We start from the raw sequence: 27,583 nt of genomic DNA, 5'->3' as shown, positions 1-27,583 counted from the left end.
GGAGGGGCCACCCCACAGCCTAGACTTCTGGGCGCCAGCGCGAGGATTGAGAAGGGGCAATCGATGCGCAAAGTGGGAAGAGAGCTCCCCGACAGTCATCGATCGAGATGTGGCGATCACCCGTGTTCGGGACTGTAACATTCTTCCCCAGGAGGAGGGGAGCAGCTAAGTTCTCTTCCACCCTCCCCTCCCCTGCGCCCCACGGTCCCAGCCTCCCGGGGGCAGATCCCTGCACTGGGCAGGTGGAAGCGCGCCCCCGGGCAGGCGGGGCCCCACCTTCAGCGGTCGGCTCCCCGCAGGCTCCTTCCACCGCTAGGCAAGCCCCGCCAGAACTCCCCGGGGGCGTGAGGGTTGAGTCTCCCAGGCGATTCTCCTGAATCCCTTCCTCTTCTGCCTTGAAATGGTTTCCTGCGTCCTTGAACCCTCTTCAAAGAGAGTTAATTAATTAACTAATTATTCCTTAGGGAGCTTGTTGACCAAAGACGGTGTCTGGGGTATAACTGAGCCTTAGACACAGCGTACCCCCAGCTTTGGGCCCCTGGTCCGGAGCAACCGGAGTGGGGGGAGGCCCTGGCCTCGCACCTAGGTCTATAACTCCAACCCTCCCGGGATGGGCCTTCCTTGGTGGGATCTGAGCCCCCACCAGTGGCGCAGGGAGCAGCAGAACTTCCCGACCCAATGCGGGGCGGGGCGAGGCGGGGCGGGGCGTCCTCCCTACTTAGGACTTCTCCGCTGAATTCGCCCAGGGAGCCCTCGTCTGTCACTGAGCTGTTGGTTTGAACTCAGCACGTGCCCGGTCGGGGTCGGGTCCGAGGGTCCGATCTGAGGTCGCAGCTGGGGGGGTGGAGAGCCTGGGGGTGGGCAGCGCTGGTCTTCTGGGGAGGCCCTGGAACTGCCGCGTGAATTGGAGAGCCGGGGCGGGGAGCAGTGGAGACTGCCGCCCGTGGGGGGCTTACCAGCACGAGGGAAGGAGGAGCCGGTGGCATCTGCGTCCCCTCCTTAGTGCCCGCCACCTGGGCCGCGTGGGGGACGTAGGCGCCGCCTGAGCCTGGAAGGCCCCAGAGAGGGGCCGGAGGGAAGCGCTGTGATGGCCACTCCCTCGGGTGGAGGGTGGAGGGCCTAGGGCCAGAGCTAGGATTTTATACATTCACAAGCCAAGGTTTCAGTTAATGGACGAGTGAGGGGTTCAGCTTATTCCAGAGATGTACTCCCCAGGACAGGTCCAGCTGCAAGTGCGTTCCGGTGCAGACACCATTATTACAATTTCAGAACCCCATGAAGGAAACCTAACCACGAGGTAAGAACTGCGTTTTTATTCAAAATTCTATGTTTTTCATTGTGGGAAGTCTCAGGATTGTTCCTGACAGTTACACTTCATAGCTCATAACATGGCATTGGGTGTAGTTGGCGCTGAGCAGCTATGTGGGAAACTGAATAAAATGTATGTCTATAAAAGAATGGAGCAGCACAATGTATACATATATCAAATCGTTATATCATGTATCTTAAACTGATTCAATGTTATATGTCAGTAAAAAAGAATACATGTGCAGGAAAAAAAGAGCGAATCACTAGTTCTGTGGTACTACTTGTACAAACACCTCCACCCTAAAACAAGGTGTCCTCTTAGAGATAATCTTCATTGACATAGGGAAGGATTTGAAGTTTTCACCTCCAAGAATGACCCAGGATAACTGATCCATCTAAGTTGTGGAGGGAGCTTGTTCACTCAAAACTCTGCCTAACTGGGCAATAAAGGAAAAGCTGAGCGAGTTCTTCCCAGGGCTGTTGCATCTTAGATAAATCACTTTGGGCAATTTCCTTAGTCTCTGTCTTTCCATTTCCTCTCCAGAAAAGTGGGATTCATAATAACAATGTCTACCACAGAGAGAGTATGTAAGAAGATTAATAATGTAACATACTTAGGATAGGCAAGTGGCCCATAGCAAGTATTCCACTTAAATGTTATGTTAGAATTATCTTCTTTAAGTAATTAATTTTAACATATAGCATTATATCAGCTTTAAGTGTACAACAAAATGATTTGATATATGCTATTTGCAAAATGATCACTGCTGTGCCCAAGATCGCGAATCCGAGAAACCGCCAAGGAGCTGACACCGATGCAATCACACGAGGGTTTATTTACAAGCTGGAGCCTGGGTCCAAGTATACCCGACGCAGCGGAGCAGGGACTTGGACCCCGAGACTAAGAGGCTTAGCAACTTTATAGGGGCCAGTGGCCAATGGGATACGCAGAAAGTTGCACAGTCATGCTGGTCCACTGAGCCGGATTTCCCATTAGGATGTGTCCTGGTCTTTGATTAGGGCGGGGCAGTGCCCTAAGTAATAAGCAGGTCAGCACAAGGCGGGTGCAGCCCAAAATAGAGTCAGTCCTGCTCTGCTTGTCCAGGGGTAGGGGATTTTGTTCAATTTCCTGGGTCCCACAATCACCACAGTACATCCCGTTAATATCCAACACCACACACACAACCTTTTCTTGTGATGAGAACTTTTAGGATCTACTCTCTCAGCAACTTCAAATATACAATACAGTATTAGTAACAATAGTCACCCTGCTATACATCGCATTATCTTCTTTAATTCTTAAAACACCTTGACAGAAGATCTTAGAATCACAATTTTACAGATAAATGAAGCTCCTCTTTCCAAGAAGCTTTTTCACTCAGTTCATTTGGGGAACATTTACTACTAAAGTGCCTGTTGCTGTGATCATCAATCCTGTTCAATACTCTTCACCTCTGACTCACCACTGAGTCCAGTAAAGGCTCAAAAGTCTTAAAGAGTCCTGAGGGGAAGAGGAAGGAGCAGTGGATTCTGACCTGCAGGATATGCTGGGAGTAGGCAGATGGGCGAATCTTGGAAACTGGCCAGTGAAAGCAACAGGAATTCAGGGTCTGAAGATTGGGCCTGCAGGCATCAGTGACTACAGGTCTGTAAGAGAGTGCTTGAGACCTTCTGTTGAGATTAATTCGGGGATGAGAGGTTGAGTTATGAGGGTTTGGAGGCGTCTAATATGGTTGGGGAGTGGGGATCAATGCAATTTGTGATGTGAGGTCACATCCAAGGTCAGTGATGGAGGTTGAATAGAGTCAGTGTTTTGTGCCACTCTCTGGGGGTCCATCATGGGCAATGTTAAGCAGTGACAGGGCATATAAGGGGTGAGAGAGGTCCCCCTTCTCTTGTTCCTACATTAGGGAGAACAAACTTCACCTCAGTGATCAGAATCTCCTTCAGTTGAGGAAAGGGTCTTACAGTAAATGGATCATAAGAGCCCTACTAACCTTCAGCTGGTTCCCATTGCCCCTCACTCTTGGCTCTATGCGGAGTATCAGCAGAACCCCCTGGAGGAATCATACCTTACTTCTTACCTTTTCTTTTTTTTTTTTTTTTAAGATTTTATTTATTGGGGATCCCTGGGTGGCTGCAGCGGTTTAGCGTCTGCCTTTGGCCCAGGGCGCGATCCTGGAGTCCTGGGATCGAGTCCCACGTCAGGCTCCCGGCATGGGCCTGCTTCTCCCTCCTCCTGTGTCTCTGCCTCTCTCTCTCTCTATGTCTATCATAAATAAATAAATCTTTAAAAAAAAAGATTTTATTTATTTATTTGACAGAGAAAGAGAGCGAGCACAAGCAGGGGGAGCGGCAGGCAGAGGAAGAGGGAGAAACAGGCTCCCTGTTCAGGATCATGACCTGAGCCAAAGGCAGATGCTTAACTGACTGAGCCACCCTGGAGCCCCCACACCTTGCTTTTTAAAGTAAGCATGTATTAAATTCCCAGAAAACTCCTGAAAATTGATCCCAAAGTCTTCAAGACCCTTTTCATGTAAACTATGAAAAACCTATATGAAAACCATACATCAAGGTGAAATACTGGATTGTTTCTCTTTAAAATCAAGAACAAGGCAAGGAGTCTGATCCTGCCACGTGGGCATAGAGGTCAAATCTGAGCTCTTGCGGGGCAAGGTTGGGCTATTCGTCTGGAGGTCCCTACTTCAACCATATTTTAGGGCAGAGGGTGTGTTTTAAATCTGAGCTATATTTAAGGTGCTTCATTTATGTCCTAATAAGCCTCCCAAAAACTTAACCCATAGGTGCTGGCACCAAGCTGCTTGGTAAATGGCAGAGCCCAGCCTCCCCAGGACACACCCAGGGAAGGATTATGGTTTTTCTTGAATAAGAATGGGATTTTTGAGAATTCAATGGTAGCAGTTTTTCATTGAGATTGTTGAGTAAAAAAAGAATTGTTTGTTTTAACACATTTACCCTTTTCCCTCTTCTTTTAATGTAAGATTATTAGAACGAAAGAGTAACAGCATCTCTGCTACCGATACCCCTGAATCATCTGAGGCCACAAAGAGCTGTCAAGGTGGGAGTAAAGCTGCCAACCTCAATCTGGAGCAAAGCCCCCAGTTGATCCCTTCCTGGGAGGGCATTCAGTATTAGGAGTTTCCCTGGGAGAAATAGAAATCCATACATTCTGGTTGGAGCTTTGGGAGAATCCCAAATTTCAGACATAGAGATGATCTCCAAGTCTGTGTCTTGGAGGTGCTCTCTTAACTGTTCTGTTACCTTAATTTTTTTAAGATTTTATTTTTAAGTCTTTTTCTACACCCAGTGTGGGGCTCAAACTTAACAGCCCTGAGATCAAGAGCTGCATGCTCTACCACTGAACCAGCCTGGCACTCCTATTGTTGTTACTTTAAAATCTATTCCCATTAAAAGGATATAGACCAGGATGACTGGGTGGCTCAGTGGTGGAGCATGTGCCTTTGACTCAGGACGTGATCCCAGAGTTCCGGGATCCAGTCCCGCATTGGGCTTCTTGCATGGAGCCCTGCTTCTCCCTCTACCTATGTCTCTGCCTCTCTCTGTGTGTCTCTCATGAATATATAAAATCTTTTTTTTAAAAAGGACATAGATCTATAGATCCTTTACATTCCATAACTCTATATCCTGAGATTAAGACTAGTATCATGTGTTGTATTTGAAAAATAAAATATATTATTGAAACAATAAAGAGGTACCTTTTTTCTCGTTGCAACTTTTAGTGGCTCAGTTTGGCTCTTAGAAATGCTGGCAGAGTGAAGGCTGGTTCTTCTGTTGCTGCAGCAAATTCACTGCAGCATCTACAGTGGAAGCTTTGCTGTGAGTGCTCGTCTATAAACGACATGGAACCTTCTCAATGTCTTCCAGCAGGCCTGGATATGTAGAAAAAAGTAAGGCACATGCTGAAAGGCAGCATTGAACCAGAGACCTCAAGTCTTAAGTTGAAATCGTCCCCAACAGCACTAGTCTTGACTGGGAATTCTTTGTTCTCAACTCAAAATCCTCATTGTGTGCTGTGTCCTAAAACTCAGAAGAGGAAGGTTTCCTGTTACACCAGCAAGGATATGGAGAGATCAGTCTTGATATTTCACCCAGAAAACCTTTATGATGCCCAAGTCGGGGACACCTGGCTGTCACATGGCTTCTGCGTCCAGAATCTCCCTGATGCCAGCTCTGCTCCATTCACTCAGCACCATCAATGAGCAGAGCGCTGCTACCGAAATTGTATTATCTACAGTCATGCTCCACATCCCAGCCACAAAGCATTACTCTCCCTTCTCTGATCCCCTGTTCTTTAACCCAAAATATCACATCAGGTGGCAAGATGTACAGAGCCTGGTGTCTGCAGGTGCTCAACACCCCATATCCTAGTTTTGTTTTTGTTTGCATTCGTATCTGATGAGATTTCTACAACGCATATGTGTTAATTTTTTTAAAGCAAAAAATAAAACTTCTAAGTGTCCCTTTTGGGAAGCGGAAATAGTCTTCCTCCACAGGCGTAACTGGGGTGCAAATTCTCGCGTTGCTCCGCGTACGGAAAGGCTCAGACTGAACACAACCCGGATCCCTGACGCCCCCACCCCTGCCCCCTGGGAGCTGCGACTGGCATTTTCCACAGACGCTTCCCATACCTCGCTCCCTAAGACCCCTGGGGAGGTGGGCTTCCCAAATCCTGCCCACGAGTACCCTCCGCGCCCGGAGCTCCTCGCTGGCTTCACCCACATTTGCATTTTGCTTTGAATAGCTCGGTTCTATTAGGGACAAAGAGCTCAGAGTCAATCCCAAGTCAAAACACGGGCGGGGTGGGGGGAGGGGGGACAACTGAACCCTGCACCTGACACCTGCTGAAACCCAAGTCCTTCTAAACGACAAAAACCGTGCAGCGTGCAGGACCTCGTGGCGCAACGGTAGCGCGTCTGACTCCAGATCAGAAGGTTGCGTGTTCGAATCACGTCGGGGTCACGGCTGTGGCTTTTCTGTTTAGCGGCCCGAATTGATTCGATTCGGTAGTAAAACGAAACAAAATAAGCGGCGGCCCGCTACCTCCCCGCCTCGGGCTTTCTCTGACTGTTTTTTTTAGTCCAAGGGCACTTCTCGTGAACAACTCAGCAATGGACCGGCAGTTCAGCTGAAGGGTGAGGATGACCCGGAGGGGGCGGGGACCCCACAGAAGCCGACATGTAGGTCGTTCTGTTCTTATCCTTATCAGGACTATGCTTCAGAGAGGACAGTAAAATAGGGCGCGAGTAGCCTTCGTTAATGAATTCACTCTGGTGTGAAGAGTAGGGTTTGGTTTTTTTGTTTGTTTTCTTTTTTTTTTTTTTTTAATTGGGTCGTTAGATGGGCATGGCGCAACGTCCCTGGTTGATATTTGTGTCACCTTGAAGAAAATGTGTTGCTACCCCTCCCCCACCACCCGTAACTTTTCAGGGTTTGCGCTTCCTCTCAGCCCCTCAACAGGGGGCGCCTGGGTGACGCGGGAGGTTAAGCTCCTGCCTTCGCCTCAGGTCATGATTTCAGGTTCCTGGGATGAGTAATGCGTGGGGCTCCGTGCTCAGCGTGGAGTCTGCTTGAGATTCTTTCTCTCTGCCCCTCCTGCTCCTGTTGTCTCTCTAAAATAAGTAAATAAAATCTTAAAAAAAAAAAAAAAGAACCTCTGAACGTTGTGGTTAAAAAAAAAAAACTGCGATATTGATTCAAAACTTATTATGCTGAGGATGTAGTTCTTGAATTTTCTTTTTTATTTATTTATGATAGAGAAGGAGAGAGGCAGAGACACAGGCAGAGGGAGAAGCAGGCTCCATACACCGGGAGCCCGACGTGGGATTCGATCCCGGGTCTCCAGGATCGCGCCCTGGGCCAAAGGCAGGTGCCAAACCGCTGCGCCACCCAGGGATCCTGGAACTCTCGTATTCTCCCCACCTACATTTATTGTTTTTTAAAACATTCTGTCACTTTTTAAAAAGAGATTTTATTTACTCATAGAGACACACACACACACACACACACACACACACACACAGGCAGAGGGAGAAGCAGGCTCCATGCGGGAGCCCGAGGTGGGACTCGATCCCAGTCTCTAGGATCACACCCCAGGCTGCTGGTGGCACTAAACCGCTGCGCCACAGGGGCTGCCCTCTGTCACATTTTTTTATAGAGGTTTGTAAATCCAAACACATATATACATATAATTTGTGCTATTATTATTATTTTTGCAAATCATTTGAAAGTTGCAACATCAAGACTTAAACTCCTAAACATTTTAGCATGCGTCACACTAAATTTAAGTATATATTATGCTAAAGAACAGAGGTATTCTCTTATATAACCACTGTAAAATGACCAAATCTTGCAAATTTGACATTAATACATAAGAATATCTAATATATACAACATATTTAGATTTTACAAATTGTCCCAGTAATGTATTTTATAAATTTTTTTCTAATTCAGCTTCCAATCTAAGATTATGCATCACAATTAATTTTCATGTGTTTTTAGTTTCCTTTGACATGGTACATTTCTCAGCCTGCCTTTGTGTTTCATGATATTGATTGTTTTTGTTTAATATTTTATTTATTTATTTGAAAGAGAGAATGAGCAGGAGCTGGGGGAGAAGCCTGATGCAGCTGATCCCATGACCCTGAGATCATGATCTGAGCCAAAATCTAGAGTCAGATACCTAACTGACTGAGCCACTCCGGTGCCCCTGGTTCCTCTGAGAATTTGAAGGGAGCTCTGCACCTGGAGCAATCTGAGCTCAAGAAAGCTCAAACACTCTCATATCAAGTGCCCTGGTTTAGGATTTATTTATTTTAATTTAATTTATTTTATTATTATTATTATTTTTGGTTTAGGATTTCTGGCTCCTGTAGGAGCCACTAGTGGGTTTATTGGAGCTAATTTTGAATTTCAAGGATGGAGGCAAACAAACTCTTTTCCAGAAAAGCATAGTGTTTGAGTGTAAAAGAAATTCCTGGGGAAAGAGACAAATGTAGCCTAATAACCCCAGCTGGAAAGGAAGAAGAAAGGCATCCCTGAGGGCTCAGAACATTCTTTCCTGTGCTCTGGGCCCTTGTTGCCTCTAAGTTTGTTTTTCAGATGCTTACTTCATTTATTCCGTTTGCATAGTACAGTCTTAGTCAAGTCAGTTGGGATCTGAAGATTCAAAATTATATCTTTTTCTTGAGCAGCAAGTGGAATAATAATGATCTTAAATAATGGATCCAAGTCTCTTGTTGTTTCTATGTAGATTCCCTGTCCAGCATAGATCCCAATGCAGGGCTTGAACTCATGACCCTGAGATCAAGACCCCAGCTGAGACCAAGAGTTGGATGCTTAACCAACTGGGCTACCCAGGCATCCTTGATTTAGGTTGCTTGACAATGCCCACCACCAGCCCTGAAATCCAGGCTTTAACACAAAGGAGCACCAAACCACAGAACAAGAAGAGGTATTTGAGATGACTTATTTCAGAATTTTTCATTTTACAGCTCACAAAATAGTAGTAAACAACTTGAAGCGTTCCACCCATTCTAAGGTGCCATGAAGTTAAATGATGCAGCATTATTTTCTGTGTTAACCAATAAAGAAACACTGCCGAAGTTATAATACTTTTTTTTTTTAATTTATTTATGATAGTCACAGAGAGAGAGAGAGAGAGAGAGAGAGAGGCAGAGACACAGGCAGAGGGAGAAGCAGGCTCCATGCAGGGAGCCCGACGTGGGACCAGATCGCGGTCTCCAGGATCACACCCCAGGCTAGAGGCGGCGCCAAACCACTGCACCACCGGGGCTGCCCTCACTTTACTTATTTCATATTACTAATAGGTTCCTTTTTGACTTACTTAGATATAATTTTTTTTCTTTTTCTTTTTTTTTTTTGGACCCGGCACGGCCAGCGCGCGCGCGGGGGCGGGGAGGGGGAGCTTAGATATAATTTTAATCATGTATTCTTAAGTGATATAATGACTTTTGTACTCAGATAAAAAGGAAAGTAAAATGATGACAGCATTGCTAAGTTCTTCACCTTCAGAATCCCATTCTTCTGAATCATTTTTCCACTCAATGTTGTTTGCACCCATGATTTTTCATCTGGTATTATTTTTCTTGCCACCAATAGTATTGGTAATTTGGCAACTCTTAAGTATGCTCCATTATTGTCTCTGGGATTTTCTTCTGATACCCATTCTGGCGTGCCTGTGTACTGCCACAGGTGTGATGACTATGCACTAGAGGCACCTGGCCAACAAAAATTTTAAGGTACTTCTGGATATCAGAGAAATAAAAATGTAAAAAACCTAATTCTAACAAATTAGAATCAGGGAAAACAGTAAAGTCTGCCTTTCATAATATTGTGACCATTCCTGGATTATTTCTGAGTAGCTGGTAAATCGTGTGTTCCCTGCCTGATTTTCAGATTCAAGCTGAGAAGTGCTTTCACTCATTTGTAAGTCTTTATGAACAATAGTAGTATTGTATGTTATCTGACCAGCACATGACAGAAAGATGTGTTTAGTCACCCTTATTAGAATTTCACAGTTAAAAAAAATAAAAAAAAATTTAAAAATTAAAAAAAGAATTTCAGTTTAGCTGGTCTTTATATTTTACTTTATTATTTTAATTTACCAAATTTAAAAAGTAGGTTCCAGGGGATCCCAGGGTGGCGCAGCGGTTTAGCGCCTGCCTTTGGCCCAGGGCGCGATCCTGGAGAGCCAGGATCGAATCCCACGTCAGGCTCCCGGTGCATGGAGACTGCTTCTCCCTCTGCCTGTGTCTCTGCCTCTCTCTCTCTCACTGTGTGCCTATCATAAAAAAAAAAAAAAAAAAAAAAAAAAAAAAGGTAGGTTCCATATTCAGGCTAGAGCCCAATGCTGAGCTTGAACTCAGGACTCTGAGTTCAAGACCTGAACTGAGATCCAGATGTTCAACTGAGCCACCCAGATGCCCCGATGCAGGGTTTTATAAACTGTGCTAAGGAGTTTATGTCTATTTCAGGGTATAGGGAAGTTACTGAAGGGTTCTGAGGAGAGTGACATCAACAGACTTAATTTTTAAATAGCATGTATTGAGAAGCAAGATTAGATGTGGAGAGACTATTCAGGTGACTTTGGTAATGTGGACTGGAATGACAATTGGTTTCTCCTCGATTTTTAAGAATAGAACTGGAGCTATAGACCAGGTGTTTCCACGCAGAGCAGAAGAGTATCTTTCATCCTCATCCAGTTGTTCTTTGGCTCAAGGGGAGCAGCGGACCTTCCAGGACCAATGTTCATAAACTCCGGGTGTGCACAATTTGCTGTTTCAAAGCCAATTTCTGTCCTCGCCTCTTTCTCACGTCTAACTTTTCCTCCTGAACTCATCCCTATATGTTTTTTCTTTTGTATCTCATCAATTAGGACAATAGCTTCTCAACCCTGCCTATAGTGTGTGTGTGTGTTTTTTTTTTTTTTTTTTCTGCTTATGGTTTTATCAGCCAGAATGCTTTCAATAAAATCACCAGTACTCGGTTTACAGATTTGGGGCTTTATTGTAGGATTGAGCAACACTAAGACTGTGTAACAGACTCACACACCACCACCAATTAATCAGACACTGATAATATTTGGACCTTTTAATTTTGTTAAAAGCTTTTTTGGGAGGCAGAGCCTGAGCAGGGGGAGGGACTGAGAGAGAGGGGGAAGCGGACTCCTGCTGAGCAGGAACCCGATGGGGGTGCTCAGTAGCAGGACCCTGAGATCCTGACCTGAGCTGACGTCAAACGCTTAACCCGCTCCAGAAGCTTATAAACGACAGCTTCTCATTTTATTCAGAAAGGAGACCTATCAGATGGGATATTATCTCCATCTAAAGGATGATACAGAAGCCCTGCACTTTCCTCCCCTGGCTCGGGAGACGCCACCCAGGACGGCACCGATGTCCTCGAGCCCTCTGGGAAGTGAAGTCCTTCCGCCGGGACCCCCGACCCGGCGCGGTCGCCTCCAAGTGCGCAGATGCGACTCCAGACGGAGCCTCGGGCTCGAGCCTTTTGTTTCCCCGCAGCTCCGCGGGCCCGGAAAGGGACTCCGTCCGCCCCTCCCGTCTCTCCCAGAGCGCAGCCCCGAGGGGACCTGCCCTGTGGCCGGAGCGGAGTCCGCACTGTGTCCAGAAAGAGGTAAGCGTAAGCTGGGCCCTAGGCGCGGGTCTCCACGCCCCGCCGATCCGTGCGTGCCGCTCCACTGCCTCCCGCAGCAACCCGGGCCACGCTCTCAGGTTCCGGCCCCGGCGGGAAGAGGGCTGGGCCCTGTCTGCGCGACCCGGGCCTACTCACCAGAGCTCTACGAACTGCTCCCTCTTCTCTCTCGCTGGGAGGCGAGCTGGGTTTGTGGGTTCAGCGCTGAGACACTAGGCATCCCGGAAGTACGCTTGCCGCTAAGCCCGCTGGGAGATGGAGTCCGGGAACTTGAAGGAGGCGTGGCCGACCGGGGGATTCTGGGAGCGGGAGTGTGGAGTGCGGGGTGCGGGGAGCTAGAGAACCTTTCGTGGGTTTTGGCCTTCAACCTGCCCGTCTACTAAGTCCCTTAATGTTCTTAACTTCTGGGACACACAAAAAAAATGTGGTCCGTGCCTTACTCATTGCCCTTCTGTGCTTTGCTTTATCAGAGTTTTGGGGCCTGCCTGTATTTGGGGCCAATACAAAGGGTTGAGTACACACACACACACACACACACACACACTCACTTTCTCTCTCTCTCTCTCTTTTTGGGGCCAATGCATAGGGTTGACCGCACACGCGCGCCTGGAATGCGAAGGTTTGGTTAGAGCCAGGGAAAAGCTTTGTTCCCGGGCAGTTTGCAAACCTGGGAGATGCAACCTTCGACTGCAAACCTATAGTACACTCTAAAGAGGAAAGATTAGGTTCAGAGTTAAATAGGCACTAACCACAAATTCCATGCCCTTTACAAGGACTAGTCGGGCTCAAGTCCCAAACCACGAATATCAGGTGCTCAGGTACAGAGTGACAAAACGGTTTCAGGATGTGGCAGCCATTCAACAGTTTGTGCTGCAGGCGTCTTTTTTTTTTTTTTTTTTTTTGCAAATTTTGTTGGACTTTGTGCCAGCTTGTCACCTTAGGCTGTACTGACTGGTTTTGTGCCTCGTGGTCAGTCAGCCTGATTAAAAGTTTACTTTTTCTCCCTTGACAGAAGGGAACCCATCTTGTCTGTCAGTTGTTACTAATTACTGAAGTCTTTTGTTCTCGCTCTGACCATGGAAGAGAATCCTGGGTGTGTACATTTTCAGGGTCTTTAAAAAAGAGCAGGTGGGGAATCAGCTGCTGTATAAGGGCCCCATCTACCAGCTGCCTGTCTTCATGAATCATAAGGATGAACCAATTGTCGGAGCCCTGCTTGTAGTTACTGCTACCATAATCATAGACCACCTTATGGTCAGCTATGTGCTTTAGGGTCTTGGGAATTTCTGCACAGGCTGGAACTAGGTGTGAGGCTCACAGTTCACTGCCCTGCTTCTTTTCTGGTTTTGTCCTGGTATGGCATGTAGTGACTGATCTCAGTACTCTAGAGAATGGTCTTCAGCTGTGGGGACTAATTTAGCCTAAATATTAAGGTTTCAAGCAAAGAGGAATTACTTCTGAGGCCCTAGGACTTAAATGCATAGGAGTAAGCCTCCTAGGAGGAGAGAGAGAGAGATGCTCCAGGGAGCAGGAACCATTTCCAGAGGATGGCGAGCCTAACCTCAAAAATCTCTCTCCAGAGCTTCAGAGTAGAGTTGAATGGTTTACACAAAGAAGCAGATTATGTATTGCTGAAAAGCCCGTGTTTATCTCTCATCTGAAACCGTGACTAAAGAGGAAGTCATAGCAGTAACAGGACAAAAAAGAGAAGCTCATCATGGATTATCTGACCATTGAAGCTGAGGAAGAAGGTAAGCATTATAGAAATAGCTGCAGCCTGCCTTCAGCCCAGGGCCTGATCCTGGAGACTCGGGATCGAGTCCCATGTCAGGCTCCCTGCATAGAGCCTGCTTCTCCCTCTGCCTGTGTCTCTGCCTCTCTCTCTCTCATGAATAAAAAAAAAAAGAAAAAGAAAAAGAAATAGCTGAAGAAGAGAGACTATTTCATCTTGCTTGCTTTTGTGATAAAAGATAGGTGATGCTTTTCTACTCCTTGTTAGATGATTCCAAAAGGTTGATGTATTGTGGGTCTACAATTTAGTTTTTTGGGCAGTGTGTTTTCACTTTATCATCTTTATCTTCATCCTACCTTTCTGAGTTAGGTTGAGTGGGGCTTGTGTATATAATTTATCTGGTTTATGATAGCTTTTGTCTATTGAATAGAGTTTACTTCCTTTGTGGCTTTTTATCCCCCTAGTCCTTCCAGCCATTACTACAGAGGATGCTTCTCTGCCCCAAAAAGCGAACACAGAAGAAATGGAACCTACTGTTGGACTCCTTCCTGTGGAGTTCCAGGCAAGTTTGAGTTCCCTCCTCTGAAATCTTAGCTAGGTCTTCATGGTGTGTTGTTTCCTTTTTTCATTTTCTTTAGAGATCCACAGCAATCCCAACTAGAGAACTGAACCAAGGTAATATTTCCTTGAAGACTTGGAAGTCTGGGGAGAGCTCCAGCTTGAGCATTGAATTTGGGAGTAATCTGCGTGAGTGGCATTATAAACTGTGAAACTGTGATCACTGAGGGAATAGAGAAGAGTTGAAATTTTATTACTGAGCCCTATAGCTCTTCAAATCTTAGTGGTCAGGGAGATGAAGAGGAACCAGCAAAACAGACTGATAAGATGTGGCCAGTGGGGTAGGGAGAAGTTGAAAGTATGGCATCCTGATAACCAATGGGAGAGTTTCAAGAAGCAGGGAGCGATTAGGTGTGTTAAATGCTGCTGCTAAGTCAAGTGTGATGAGGCCTGAGAATTGATTGTTGGATTTAAAAATATGAAGATCATTGGTGACTTCCAAGAACAATTTCATGGAACGGCAGGAATGAAAGCCTGACTAGAAAGGATTCAGGAGAGAATAGGAGAGAAATTGGAGGCAGGGACTACCAACAAGTATTTTGGAGAGTTCTACTTTAAAGGAGAGGACCGAAGAGGGTTTTTTTTTTTTTTTTTTTTTGTGTGTGTGTGTGTGTGTGTGTGGTTTTTTTTTTTAGGATTTTTAAAAAGAATATGGGCACAATAACATTGCTTATAGGTATGTGAGAATGGATGGAGAGAGATGTCTAATGACTGAGCTATGGGGAACTCTAACATTTAGAGCCACTTTTCAAATGTTACTTCATTTATTTTAAACAAAAAATCATGTGAGTTAGGGATGATGCCTATTTCATAGTAAAACTGAGGCTCACAGAGGTGCCTGGCTGGATCAGTCAGTGGAGCATGCGACTCTTGATCTTGGGGTTCTAAGTTCAAGTTCCACATTGGGTATAGAGATTACTTGAAAATAAACTCCAAAACTGAGGCTAACAGTAACTTCCTCAGAATCATAAGGTAGTTGAACACTAATCAGAACCCAGGTATGTCTGATCCTAAATCCTATGCCTCTTAACCACATATTCTTTTTTTTTTTTTTTTTAAGATTTATTTATTTGTTTTAGAGAGAGCACTATAGTGGGGGTAGGGGTAGAGGGAGAGAGAAAATCTTAAGGAGACTCCATGCTAAGTGTGGAGCCCAATGTGAGGCTTGATCTCATGACTCAGATCAGGGCTCTGAGATCATGACCTGAGCTGAAACCAGGATGCTTAATCGACTGTGCCATCCAGATGCCCCTCAACTACTATATTCTATTGGTTTTCTCACAAAGCATTCTCCGGTTAAGTATGATCAACAAAATACACCGATATGACTGTCAATATAACAGAGTATAAAGAACAGTTGATCATTTTCAGTTTACAATCAATAAATCCATTCATTCAGAACAACTGTAGTTACTAAAGGATAACTAAATAAATCTAAAAGTCATAGCCCTAAGTACAGAGAAAGAAGTAGCCTCTGTTAGAACAGGATGGCTATCTGTATACAATCACAATATCAAGCAGAATTTTATAAAATCTCTGAATATTCTAGAAATCAGTATAAATTACATATCTGAGATTTATCCCATCTACAACAACTAAGTACAATTAGTAATTAACATTTGGTTGTCATTCAGTGGTTAGTTTACATTAGATTTATTTAGTATAATATGTAAAAGACAGAAACATACAGTTAAGAGTACAGCTTTGATGTCAAATCACCATGTTGTATACTTGAAACTAGTATATTTTATTTTACATTTAAAAGAAAGAGTATAGCTTTGGAAGCAGACTGCCTGGGTCCAAATCTCAGATCTGGTCCTCATATCTGTGAATAATGTTAATAAGAGTACTTACTTCATATAGTTATCATTACAAGAGGTAGTTCAAAGGACTTGGAACATAGACGATAGATTATAAATGTGAGCTATTATTATTTTCCTTAACATAGAAATTGTAGACTGTTCCATAAAATAAAGGCTTAACCTTTAGATTAAAAAAAATCTTCTTCTTATAGATTGTTCTCTTCCCTAAGTCCTATAATAGTGTGCTTGTTCTTCCAGGAATTGGTGACAGTCAAGGATGAGGAAATGGACTTAACTCAGGTGGAAGAAGAACAGCTGAATTCTGCCCAAAGGTACATGGGCATGGATATGAAAGTGGAGAATTGTGGGAGCCTGGTATTTTGGGGTAAGGAAGTTAATTTTTTTTTAAAAGTATTTTTTAATTTCTTATTTATTTATGATAATCACAGAGAGAGAGAGAGAGAGAGAGAGAGAGAGAGAGAGAGACAGAGAGAGAAGCAGGCTCCATGCACCAGGAGCCCAACGTGGGATTCGATCCTGGGTCTCCAGGATTGCACCCTGGGCCAAAGGCAGGCGCCAAACCGCTGCACCACCCAGGGATCCCAGGAAGTTAATTTTTAATGCGAACTGCTTACTGGGACATAAGCTTCTCTATAACTAAGGGCGTCTAAAATGCCATAGTTTTGCTTAAGATCCAGAGGGCCCTAATCCCCTAGGAGATCCCTGATCACTCTGGGCTCAGAATTGGCTCCTTTTCTCTTTTGCCAAGTAAAAGTTCACTGTTTTTGGTATTGAAAAAGGCCAGCTTCATTACACTGTTTCGTTTTGTTTTTTTTTTTTTTACAGTGTACTTCCTTAAATCATCATCATCATCATCATTATTATTTAAGATTTCACTCATTTATTAGAGAGAGTAGACTGAGCATGAGCAGGGAGAAGGAGGAGCTTCCTCCTTCCACTGAGCAGGAAGCCGGACTTGGGGCTTGATTCTGGGACTCCAGGATTAAGACCTGAACTGAAGGCAGACACCCAATTGACTGAGTCACCCAGGTGCCCCATTACATTGGTTTAAAGATTTGTAAAGCTTTAGTAATCAAAACAGTGTGGTATGATGAAAGGATAGATGTAAATCAATGGAACAGAACAGATGGCCCAGAAGTAGACCCACACAAATTTCTGACAAAGATGCAAAATCAATTCAATGTTAAAAGGAGAATCTTTTCAACAAATGGTACTGGGGGATCCCTGGGTGGCGCAGTGGTTTAGCGCCTGCCTTTGGCCCAGGGATCCTGGAGACCTGGGATCGAATCCCACGTTGGGCTCCCGGTGCAAGGAGCCTGCTTCTTCCTCTGCCTAGTCTCTGCCTCTCTCTCTCTCTCACTGTGTGCCTATCATAAATTAAAAAAAAAAAAAAAATGGTACTGGAACAACTGGATATATATATATATATGCCAAAAGAAAATCCATACCTCCCACCATACACAGTTATTCTCAATGAATCACAGATATAGGTATAAAACCTAGAAGAGGGACGCCTGGGAGGCTCAGTGGTTGAGCCTCTGCCTTTGGCTCAGGTTGTGATCCCAGGATCCACGATTGAGTTCCACATCAGGCTCCTTGCATGGAGCCTGCTTCTCCCTCTGCCTATGTCTCTGCCTTTCTCTCTCTCTCTCTCTCTCTCTCTCTCTCTCTGTCTCTCATGAATAAATAAATGAAATCTTAATAAAATAAAATAAAAAATAAAAGGTAGAAGAACCATTTTATTAGATATAATATCAAAAGCTTAGGGCAGCCCCGGTGGCACAGCGGTTTGGCACCTCCTGCAGCCCGGGGTGTGTTCCTGGGGACCCTGGGGTCGAGTCCCACGTTGGGCTTCCTGCGTGGAGCCTGCTTCTCCCTCTGCCTGTGTCTCTGCCTCTCTCTCTCTATGAATAAATAAATAAATCTTAAAAAAAATATCAAAAGCTTAGTCTAGTCAAGCTCTCTGGGTCTTGAGTTTGCTTTATTGGAAGGTCCCTTGATAGATATAGGACCATTCGGATGATCTGTTTCTTCTTGAGTGAGCCGTCGTAGTGATTTACCATCTTTCATTCCTTATATTGGTAATCTGTATCTTCTCTGTTTTAATTTTATTAGTCTTCCTAAGATTTTAACAATTAATTTTTTCCCCTTTGCTAACTTTAGATCTAATTTGCTCTTATTTTAATTTCTTTTTTTTTTTTATTTATGATAAGCACACAGTGAGAGAGAGAGAGAGGCAGAGACATAAGCAGAGGGAGAAGCAGGCTCCATGCACCGGGAGCCCGATGTGGGATTCGATCCCGGGTCTCCAGGATCGCGCCCTGGGCCAAAGGCAGGCGCCAAACCGCTGCGCCACCCAGGGATCCCCCATTTTTAAAAACCTACTTAAAGTAAGTTTCTTGTGGACAGCATAGAATTGGGTCTGGTTTTTAAACACATGCCAACAATTTCTGGAGTTTTCAATTGCTGTGTTTAGGTCATTTACATTTAAATTAACTATTGGTACAGTTGGATTTAAATCTCACATATATCTAGTTGTTTTCTATTTGTTCCATCTTTTCCTCGTTCATTTTTCTTTTTCTGTTTTTTGGTTGGGTATTTTCATTATCCTATTGCAAATACTATTCATTTTATATATAGATCAGGGGTTGGCAAACTTCTCTATAAAGGACCAGATGGTAAATATTTTTTGCTTGATGGGCCATATACTTTCTTGCAGTTATTTAACTTTGCTATTGTAGCATAGAGGCAGCCATAAACAATTTGTAAAAAGTGGGAGTGGCCAGATTTGGCCTGTGGTGGGTCAGTTTGGTTGCCCCATGGGCCATAACGTGCTGACCCCTGGTGTATATACAAGTTCTTGACTTATATAAATTACCTTCTGCCTATAAGCACATTTCTTATAGTGCACACCTACTGGTAATGAATTCTCTCAGCTTTTGCTTGGCTGAAAAAATAACTTTCATCTTTCTATCTTTCTTCCTTCCTCCTTTCCTTTTCCCTTTCCCTTTCCTTTCCATTCCATTTTTTTTTTTTTAAAGATTTTATTTATTTATTCATGATAGTCACACAGAGAGAGACAGAGAGGCAGAGTCACAGGCAGAGGGAGAAGCAGGCTCCATGCACCGGGAGCCCGACGTGGGATTCGATCCCGGGTCTCCAGGATCGTGCCCCGGGCCAAAGGCAGGCGCCAAACCGCTGCGCCACCCAGGGATCCCTCCATTTTATTTTTAAGTAATCTCAACACCCAATGTGGGGCTTGAACCCACAACTCCAAAATCAGGAGGCACATGCTCTTCTGACTGAGCCAGTGAGGCACCCCTTTTATCTTCCCTTTTGAAAATGAAATTATATTTTCACTGAATATAGAATTCTTAGGGACAGAGGTTTTTTTTCTTTCTTTCAGCAATTTAAATGTGTCCCTTCATTGTCTTCTGGCTTACATAATTTGTGACAAAGTTTGTGTAATTTTTATTTTTGCTCTTCTGTAGTGTTTCTTTTTCTATGGCTTTTTTTTTAAGATTTTTTTTTTTAATTTACTTATTCATGAGAGACACACAGAGAGAGGCAGAGACACAGGCAGAGGGAGAAGCAGGCTCCATGCAGGGAGCCCGACATGGGACTTAGTCCCGGGTCTCCAGGATCACACCCTAGGCTGAAGGCAGGTGCTAAACCGCTGAGCCACCCGGGCTGCCCCGGCTGTTTTTTTTTTTTTTTTTTTTTAAAGATTTTATTTATTTATTCATAGAGACACACACACACACACAGAGAGGCAGAGACACAGGCAGAGGGAGAAGCAGGCTCCATGCAGGGAGCCTGATGTGGGACTCAATTCCTGGTCTCCAGGATCACACCCCAGGCTGCCGGCGGCTCTAAACTGCTGTGCCACGGGGGCTGCCCTCTATGGCTGTTTTTAAGATTTCCTCTTTATCTTGGTTTTCAACAGTTTGCATACAATGTATTTAGAGGTGTGTGTGTGTGTAGGGGGGGTGTATGCACATGCATGTGCATGTTTCATTCCGCTTAGGGTTCTCTGAACTTCCTTGGATTTTTGGTTTGATACCTTTCATTAGTTGTGGAATATTATCAGCCATTAACTCATCAAGTACTGTTTCTGCCTATTCTCTCTGTCTCTTCTCCTTCCAGGATTCCAATTACATGGATTTAGAGCATTAGATATTGTCCCGCAGCTCTCAGATGGTCTCTTCTGGTTTGTTAGGTTTTTCACTCTTTTATGCTCTTTATGCTTTAGTTTGGGTAGTTTATTTTGACCTATTTGGAAGTTTACTGATTCTTAGCTTTGTTGACTTTACTGATGCGTTCATCAAAGACATTAATCTCCATTACCAGTTTTTCATCTTTAGCATTTTCATTTGACTTTTATAGTTTGTATCTCTTTGCTAACATTCCTCAACTGTTAAAGCATGTTGTCCTTCTTTTCCACTGGAGACTTTTACTTTTATATATTAATCATAGTTACTTCAAGTTCCTTTATATCTGGGTAATCATTGAGTCTGTTTCCATTCATTACTCTATGGTTTATACAATCAGATTTGATTGGAGAATGATGCATTGAGAAAGGATACAATTAGCTCCATTGAGTTAGGGGAGAGATGATGGTAACTGAATTGGGGTGGTAATAATGGGGAGAGGAAATACAGAATGAATGAGAGAGATTTGGGAAGTATAATCCATAAAACTTGGTGATTTATTTGTTTTGGTTGGTAGTGTAGAGGGAAAAGCTTAGTATGATTCTCCGTTTTCAGACTTTAAGCTAGAAAAGCTTTTTGGAGTTTTGTGAGGATTAGATGTATTCATATATTTAATTTTTTAAAACAGTAGCTTATACATAATAAACATTAGATATTTCCTGATATTATTATAGTTCATAGCATATATATATATATATATTTTTTTTTAAGATTTTATTTATTTATTCATGAGAGACACAGAGAGGCAGAGAAGTTGAGGGAGAAGCAGGCTGCCATTGGGGAGCCCGATGTGGGACTTGATCACAGGACTCCGGGATCATGACCTGAGCCGAAGGCAGACACTCAATCACTGAGCTGCCCAGGCATCCCTAGTTCATAGCATATATTAAACTTTAGGTTACCATGAGATTTTCAACTTCTGAAAATTATGGCAGCATTAGGATATATTTTGATCAAATATTGGTATGTTTCTATAATGGGATAAAAGGATCTTAAGAAAGGCTTATTACTCTCCAGATTTGTTCACTGCTTGTATTATTTGCGGCCAGCTCAGTGCATACATCTATTTCTTTTTTTTTTTCCTTTTTAAAGATTGTGTTTATTTATTTGAGAGAGAGAGAGCATGAATGGAGGAGAGGAGCAAAGAGAGAGGGGAAGCAGATTCCCCACTGTGCAGGGAGCCTGATGTGGGGCTCAATCCCAGGACCCTGAGATCATGACCTGAGCCAAAGGCAGACACTTAACTGACTGAGCCACCCAGGCACCCCCATACAACATCGATTTCATGCATATACTTTTTCTTTACCAGAACTATGATAGGCCCTGAGAAATATCAGTGAACCAAAGAAAATTACCTGCCCTCAGAAAAAGACCTTTTGGTGGTGGAGTTCATATTCTTATATTAGTGTCTTTTTATTAATAAGAATGATGGGGGATCCCTGGGTGGCGCAGCGGTTTGGCGCCTGCCTTTGGCCCAGGGCGCGATCCCGGATACCCGGGATCGAATCCCATGTCGGGTTCCCGGTGCATGGAGCCTGCTTCTCCCTCTGCCTGTGTCTCTGCCTCCTCTCTCTCTCTCTGTGACTATCATAAATAAATAAAAAATTTGAAAAAAAAAAAAAAAGAATGATGGTGGTGACATATAGATGATGAAAGCTGGGAAATACACAGATTGAGGGATAAGATGAATTAAGGTATGGATATACTGAATTTGAGATTTCCAAGTGGATACATGTAGTTGGCTAGTTGGATATATAACTAAGTAAATAATTGGATTATATGGTGTAGGGGACAGAAGTAAATAGTTGGATTATACAGTGTAGAGGACAGAAGTAAATAGTTGGATATATGGGTGTGGGATCAGAACTAAGCTGGAGATAAGAATTGGAAATCATTGATATATAGAAGGCAACTGCAACTAGTAAACAAATAAATCCCAGAGATAGATTTATTTATTTATTTATTTATTTATTTATTTATTTATTTATTTATTATTTATTTTTATTTATGATAGTCACAGAGAGAGACAGAGAGGCAGAGACACAGGCAGAGGGAGAAGCAGGCTCCATGCACCGGGAGCCCGACGTGGGATTCGATCCCGGGTCTCCAGGATCGCACCCTGGGCCAAAGGCAGGCGCCAAACCGCTGTGCCACCCAGGGATCCCTAAATCCCAGAGATTTAATGCACAGTAGAGTCAACACAGATAACAATATTGTATTATAATCATCAAACTTGCTAATGACTAGATTTTAATTATTCCCATCACAAAATAGAAATAAAAAATAGAAATAATAATTATGTAATATAATTGAGGTGCTAACTATCAATACATCAGCATCATATTACAGTATATAAACACATCAAAGTAGCATGTTGTGTACCTTAAACTTATACAGTGTTTTATGTCAAATATATTTGAATTTTCTAAAAGAAGCAACTAATACCATGGACTAGATGAAGTCTTTAATGGAGACAGTGTAGTGGAGAATGGGGAGGGGCAAAAAAGGAGAGCCTAGACTGTATACCAAGAAGCATCAACATTTAAGAAGAAGAAACAGAAAAAGCTCTAAATAAATAGCAGGAGTAAAACTTGGACAGCTTAGAATCACAGAAGTTAAGAAAGAACATCTGCCAATTATATCTGAATAAAGTTTGGGGAAAGATGGGGGTGGGAATGTTGTTAGGAGGGATGCATGGTCACCACTGTCAAGTGCTGTTGAGGGGCCAATCTAAACAAGGAATGAAAAGAATCCACTGGGTAGGATGCCTGGGTGGCTCAGTGGTTGAGTGTCTGCCTTTGGCTCAGGGCATGATCCCGAGTCCCGGGATTGAGTCCCACATCAGGCTCCCTGCATGGAGCCTACTTCTCCCTCTGCCTATGTTTCTGCCTTTCTCTCTGTGTCTCTCATGAATAAATAAAGTCTTTAAAAAAAAATTCTCTCTCTCTCTCTCTGCCTCTCCACTGGCTGACCCTGCTCTCTTTAAAAAAAAAAAAAAGGACCGATGGGAACTATTTAAAAAAGTCAAAAGTGGCTATTTCTGGGTGATTATTGTAAGTAATTTTTTTTGTCTTGTACTTTTTAAAAACTGCCCAATCTCAACTTGTGTTTTCATCTTTTCACTCTTCCTCAGATATTTTTTTTTTCCTCAGATATTTTTTATTAACATTTATTCTTAGCCCCACTGCTTATCTTCCTTCCTGACTAGTCCACTGTTTTCCATTCTTTTAGGTGCAGCATCCTCATTGTTCTCTTACTGTGCCTTGTACTAGCCATTCTCCCATCTCTATTAGTCCCTGGAACCTCCTCAGACATTCCCAGGAGGCACTTTCTGAAAACATTCTAATAAACAAACTTATCAAGCATCATTTTTTTTTCCCTCTTGCCAACTCAGCAGTTTTTTTCTCTCACCCCAGAGCACACAAAGACTTGTACTTTTTATTGATTTCAGATTCCGAATCTATACCTGAAGCTAAAGAATCCTTTTCAAAGCAGGGACTTTATGAAGAAGAGTCACCTGAAAGAGAGCTGATCATGGAGAGACTTAAAAAGGATGAGTCCTGGGACTCCAGATTGATGGAAGCCTGGCAATGTGAAGGCACATTAGAAAGACAGCAGGGAAATCAGAAGAAAGATTTAAGGCAAGTCATAATTAAACGCAAGAAAATCTCTGTGGAGAATTGTAATCAAACTGGGGAAAGCTCAAACCCAATTAAACATCACAACATTTACTTAGTGAAAAAGCCTTGGAAGTGCAATGAATGTGGGAAGTCCTTCAGTTACTACTCAGCCTTTATTCTACATCAGAGAATTCATACTGGAGAGAAACCTTATGTTTGTAAAGAGTGTGGGAAAGCCTTCAGCCGGAGCTCATCACTTATTCAGCATCAGAGAATCCACACTGGAGAGAAACCCTATGAGTGTAACGAGTGTGGGAAGGCCTTCAGTCATCGATCAGCCCTCATTCAACATCATATCATTCATACTGGAGAAAAGCCCTATGAGTGCAATGAATGTGGGAAGGCCTTCAACCAAAGCACATATCTAATTCAACATCACAGAATCCACACTGGAGAGAAACCCTATAAATGCAAGGAATGTGGAAAAGCTTTCAATGATACCTCATCCCTTATTAAACATCAGAGGGTTCATACTGGAGAAAAACCTTATGGATGTACAGAATGTGGGAAAGCCTTTAGTGACAGGTCAGGCCTCACTCAACATCAGAGAATTCATACAGGGGAAAAGCCCTATGAATGCAGTGAATGTGGGAAAGCTTTCAGCTACTGTTCAGCTCTTATTCAACATCAAGGAACCCATACTGGGGAGAAACCTTACAAATGTAACGAATGTGGGAAAGCCTTCAGTGATCGCTCAGCTCTTGTAAGACATCAGAGAATTCATACTGGTGAGAAACCTTACAAATGTAAAGAATGCAAGAAGGCCTTCAGCCAGAGCTCATCTCTTACAAAGCATCTGAGAACTCATACTGGAGAGAAACCATATAAATGCAATGATTGTGACAGAGCTTTCAGCCAGAGTTCATCTCTTATTCAACACCAGAAAACCCATACAGGAGAAAAACACTACAAATGTAAGAAATGTGAGAAAACCTTCAGGGTGCATTCAGCCTTTCATCAACATAAAGAAATTCATGATGAATAGAATGCAGTAAATTATTAAAATAATTATGTAGTCTCTGGGAACCCAGGTGGCTCGGTAGAGCATGCAACTCTTGATCTGTGGGTTGTGCGTTCAAGCCCCATGTCAGGCATAGAGTTGACCTAAAAAAGAAAAGAAAGGGTGAAAATTATGTATTCTCTCCTGATTGTTCAGACCTGTTCTAATTACAAGGTATACTACAAAAACATATGAGGCTGTGTAATGCAGAAAGATAGCTCTCTTCCTTGAAAGGTTATTAGTTATGGGAAGAGGACAAGAGGTACAGTAACAAACCCCAGAAAGTGAAGCAGTGAAGAGAAATCCTAGAGAAACACAAGAGAAAGTCTGGTTTAGTCAGAGAAACAGCCTTAGGAGCTAAGCATCTGATATCAGTAGAAAAACTAATCACACGGGATGTCTGGGTGGCTCAGCGGTTGAGCACCTGCCTTCAGCCCAGGGCGTGATCCTAGTGTCCCAGGATCGAGTCCCACATCGGGCTCCCTGCATGGAGGCTTCTTTTCCCTCTGCCTGTGTCTCTGCCTCTATCTGTGTCTCTCATGAATAAATAAATAAATAAAATCTTAAAAAAAACTAATCAGAGGAGCAGACTGAACAGTACTCGAGGCTAAGGCTATTTTTTTAAAATATTTATTCATGAGACACACACACACACACACACACACACACACACACACACACAGAGAGGCGCAGAGACACAGGCAGAGGGAGAAGCAGGCTCCATGCAGGGAACCCGATGTGGGACTTGGCGCTAAACCGCTGAGCCACCTGGGCTGTCAGAGGCTAAATGCTCTGTAAATAGTAGTTTCAACCTGAAGCCAGGTGGGGAGGATCAGGATCCTAAAAAGGAAAATCACCAGGAAGTTTCTCTAGGGAAATAAAGAGAAAAAAATTCTAAGCGTAGGAAATACTCCTTTTCTCTGTCCCTACACACCTCTTGTTCACTTGCAAACATTTACACTGGAGTTTATTAACCCTGGATGTACACAGAAATCTAAGAAGCTTTGAAAAAAAAGTACCTGGGTCCTAGCACCAGAGATTCAGATTAAATGTGGACTAGGGTGCAGCCTCGACATCAGGAATTTTAAAATTCCTCAGGTTCCAATATGCAGCCAAAATTAGGAACCACTGATTTAGGCTCTTTCTGCACAAGGATCAACTCAGTAAAGTAGGAGCACTACAGGCAATTGAAAGGATAATAGTGATCTACCTCAGCTCTCAGGAGCTCTTGGTGTCCTTGTTTCTGTCTTTTCTTTCTCTTTCTAATTATATAATGTCATCTTTTCTTTTACCTGACTTTGGATCCTTTTGTTTGGACCTTTTAAACTTTTTTTCTGACTTGGTGTGAATTGTACTGCCTGATACTAACTTCTGTTAGTATCTGCTCTGGCCCTCACCCTTGCTAATGTGCTCCTTTAAGCTTGGTTACAGCTTTCTCAACCACTTCTGCTTACGAGGATCATATATTGTGTTTGCTACCCATGGCCCAAAGGTGGCAAATATTAATCAAAAGAAACAAGAGGAAGACCAGAAATCAGGAGTGGAGACAGAGTGGGAGGGAACATCAAAGAGTTAAACTTTTGACTCCAACTGTATAATTGCTATCTCACAATTTCCTGAAATTAGAATATAATTTAGTTGTGTGTACTAATTAATACTGAATTTGAAGGGATGTAAGTGGAAGAAAGGTAAGTAAAAAGTGTTTCTACATTGAATATGACAAAGAGGGGTGGGTGCCTGGATGGCTCAGTTGGTTAATCATCTGCCTTCGACTCAGGTCATGATCTCTGAGTCCTGTGATAGAACCCTGAGTAGGGCTTCTTGCTCACTGAGGAGTCTGCTTCTCTCATTCTCTCCCTCTGCCCCCCTCCCCTACTTGTTCTCTGTCAAATAAGTAAAATCTTAAAAAAAAAAAAAAAGTAATATGACAAAGAATAATAATGCTAAGGAAATGATGAGAAATTATAGATGATACTATAATTCCTATAGAATATCCATTAAAAAATAATGCAAGTAGAGGAATTAAATTACATGTTAAAAAATGTTTAACCCAAAAGAAAGCAGGAAAGGAGGAAAAGACACAGATGGGACAAATCATAAACAGGTAGCAAAATGGTAGAATTAAGTTCAACCATATCAATAATTACATTAAATGTAAAAGAGACACTCCAAATAAAACTGTGAGACTGAATAAAGAAGCATGACCCAACTATATGTAAAAGACTCATACTTTAAATACAGAAACACAGGTTGAAAGTTCAAAAGATAGATTCATAGTGAAAACACTAATCATGAAAAAGCTGTAGTGGATATATTAATATCAGATAAAATAGAATTCAAGAACAGGGGTGTCATAGATACATAAGGACATTCTATAATGATAAAATAGTCAATTCATCAAGATTAGGAATTATTATAATCTAGTTGCGAGCTGCATTCTAGTAACACATGTTTCTCAGAGTAAAGTATAGTGCACTGACCTTATGCTTTCACACATACTTTTTTTTTTTTCACACATACTTTTGAGATAGCTTCTAACTTCCTTACATTAGATGCTAGTTGCATGATCTCAGAGGTTGTGAGGTTGAGCCCTGTGTCAGGCACTGTGCTCAGCAGGGAGTCTGCTTGAGGATTCTCTCCCTCTGCCCCTCCCCCCACTAATGTGTGCTTGCACACTCTATCTAAAATAAGTGGATGGGGGCACCTGGATGGCTTAGTGGTTGAGCATCTGCCTTTTGCTCAGGTTGTGATCCTGGGGTCCTGGGATTGAGTCCCACATCTGGCTCCCTGCAGGGAGCCTGCTTCTTTATCTGCCTATGTCTCTGCCTCTCTTTCATGAATAAATAAATAAAATCTGTGTTTCTTTTGAATAAATAAATCTTAAAATGATGAATCTTTTAAGAAATTTAATGTTCCACTCTTAGAAGTTGATAGAACATCTAGACAGAAAATATTAAAGATCCAGAAAAGCTGAACAACACTGCCTACCATCTTGAGCTGAT

The 27,583-nt window shown here is 43.1% G+C and overlaps 1 protein-coding gene, 2 long non-coding RNA genes and 1 other non-coding gene across 8 annotated transcripts; 3 read left to right on the top strand and 1 right to left on the bottom strand.

Annotated features, from left to right (window-relative positions):
* Nucleotides 1–733: 733 nt before the first annotated feature.
* LOC112646287 (uncharacterized) lies at nucleotides 734–5,809 on the top strand. Its single transcript, XR_003127541.3, has 3 exons — nucleotides 734–1,297; nucleotides 4,311–4,387; nucleotides 5,070–5,809. It is a non-coding gene; the product is annotated as an uncharacterized LOC112646287 (long non-coding RNA).
* On the bottom strand, nucleotides 1,350–11,775 carry LOC118355008 (uncharacterized). 2 transcript variants are annotated; one of them, XR_004816587.2, is made up of 3 exons: nucleotides 5,979–6,107; nucleotides 5,046–5,219; nucleotides 1,350–4,472 (listed from the first exon to the last, which is right to left on the bottom strand). It is a non-coding gene; the product is annotated as an uncharacterized LOC118355008 (long non-coding RNA). The 2 variants fall into 2 exon arrangements; XR_007411002.1 differs by lacking the exon at nucleotides 5,979–6,107 and adding an exon at nucleotides 11,656–11,775 and having other exon boundaries at nucleotides 1,351–4,472.
* TRNAW-CCA (transfer RNA tryptophan (anticodon CCA)) lies at nucleotides 6,238–6,309 on the top strand. The gene has a single exon. It is a non-coding gene; the product is annotated as a tRNA-Trp (tRNA).
* On the top strand, nucleotides 10,944–26,500 carry LOC112646281 (zinc finger protein OZF-like). 4 transcript variants are annotated; one of them, XM_035717810.2, is made up of 5 exons: nucleotides 10,944–11,499; nucleotides 13,098–13,268; nucleotides 13,714–13,811; nucleotides 15,928–16,001; nucleotides 23,353–23,426. In XM_035717810.2, the coding sequence occupies exons 2-5, from the start codon at nucleotides 13,235–13,237 to the stop codon at nucleotides 23,369–23,371; spliced, it is 225 nt and encodes a 74-aa protein (XP_035573703.1). In that variant the 5' UTR covers nucleotides 10,944–11,499; nucleotides 13,098–13,234; the 3' UTR covers nucleotides 23,372–23,426. The 4 variants fall into 4 exon arrangements, with proteins under 4 accessions (XP_035573703.1, XP_035573702.1, XP_025281943.1 ...); XM_035717809.2 differs by lacking the exon at nucleotides 23,353–23,426 and adding an exon at nucleotides 23,133–23,342 and having other exon boundaries at nucleotides 15,928–16,054; XM_025426158.3 differs by having other exon boundaries at nucleotides 10,947–11,499; nucleotides 15,928–16,054; nucleotides 23,353–26,500.
* The last annotated feature ends 1,083 nt before the right edge of the window (nucleotides 26,501–27,583 follow it).

This window comes from Canis lupus, chromosome 6, assembly GCF_003254725.2.
Source record: "Canis lupus dingo isolate Sandy chromosome 6, ASM325472v2, whole genome shotgun sequence".
NCBI lineage: Eukaryota > Metazoa > Chordata > Mammalia > Carnivora > Canidae > Canis > Canis lupus.
Note: the sequence above shows the minus strand (reverse complement) of the source record. Positions and strands in the feature narration are given on the sequence as shown.

Coding starts and splice junctions, on each gene's coding strand:
- LOC112646281 (XM_025426158.3), top strand. CDS start 13,235: ATGGATTATCTGACCATTGAAGCTGAGGAAGAAG. Junction 13,812..15,927: donor TCCTTCCTGTGGAGTTCCAG/GCAAGTTTGAGT, acceptor TTGTTCTTCCAG/GAATTGGTGACAGTCAAGGA. Junction 16,055..23,352: donor TGGGAGCCTGGTATTTTGGG/GTAAGGAAGTTA, acceptor TATTGATTTCAG/ATTCCGAATCTATACCTGAA.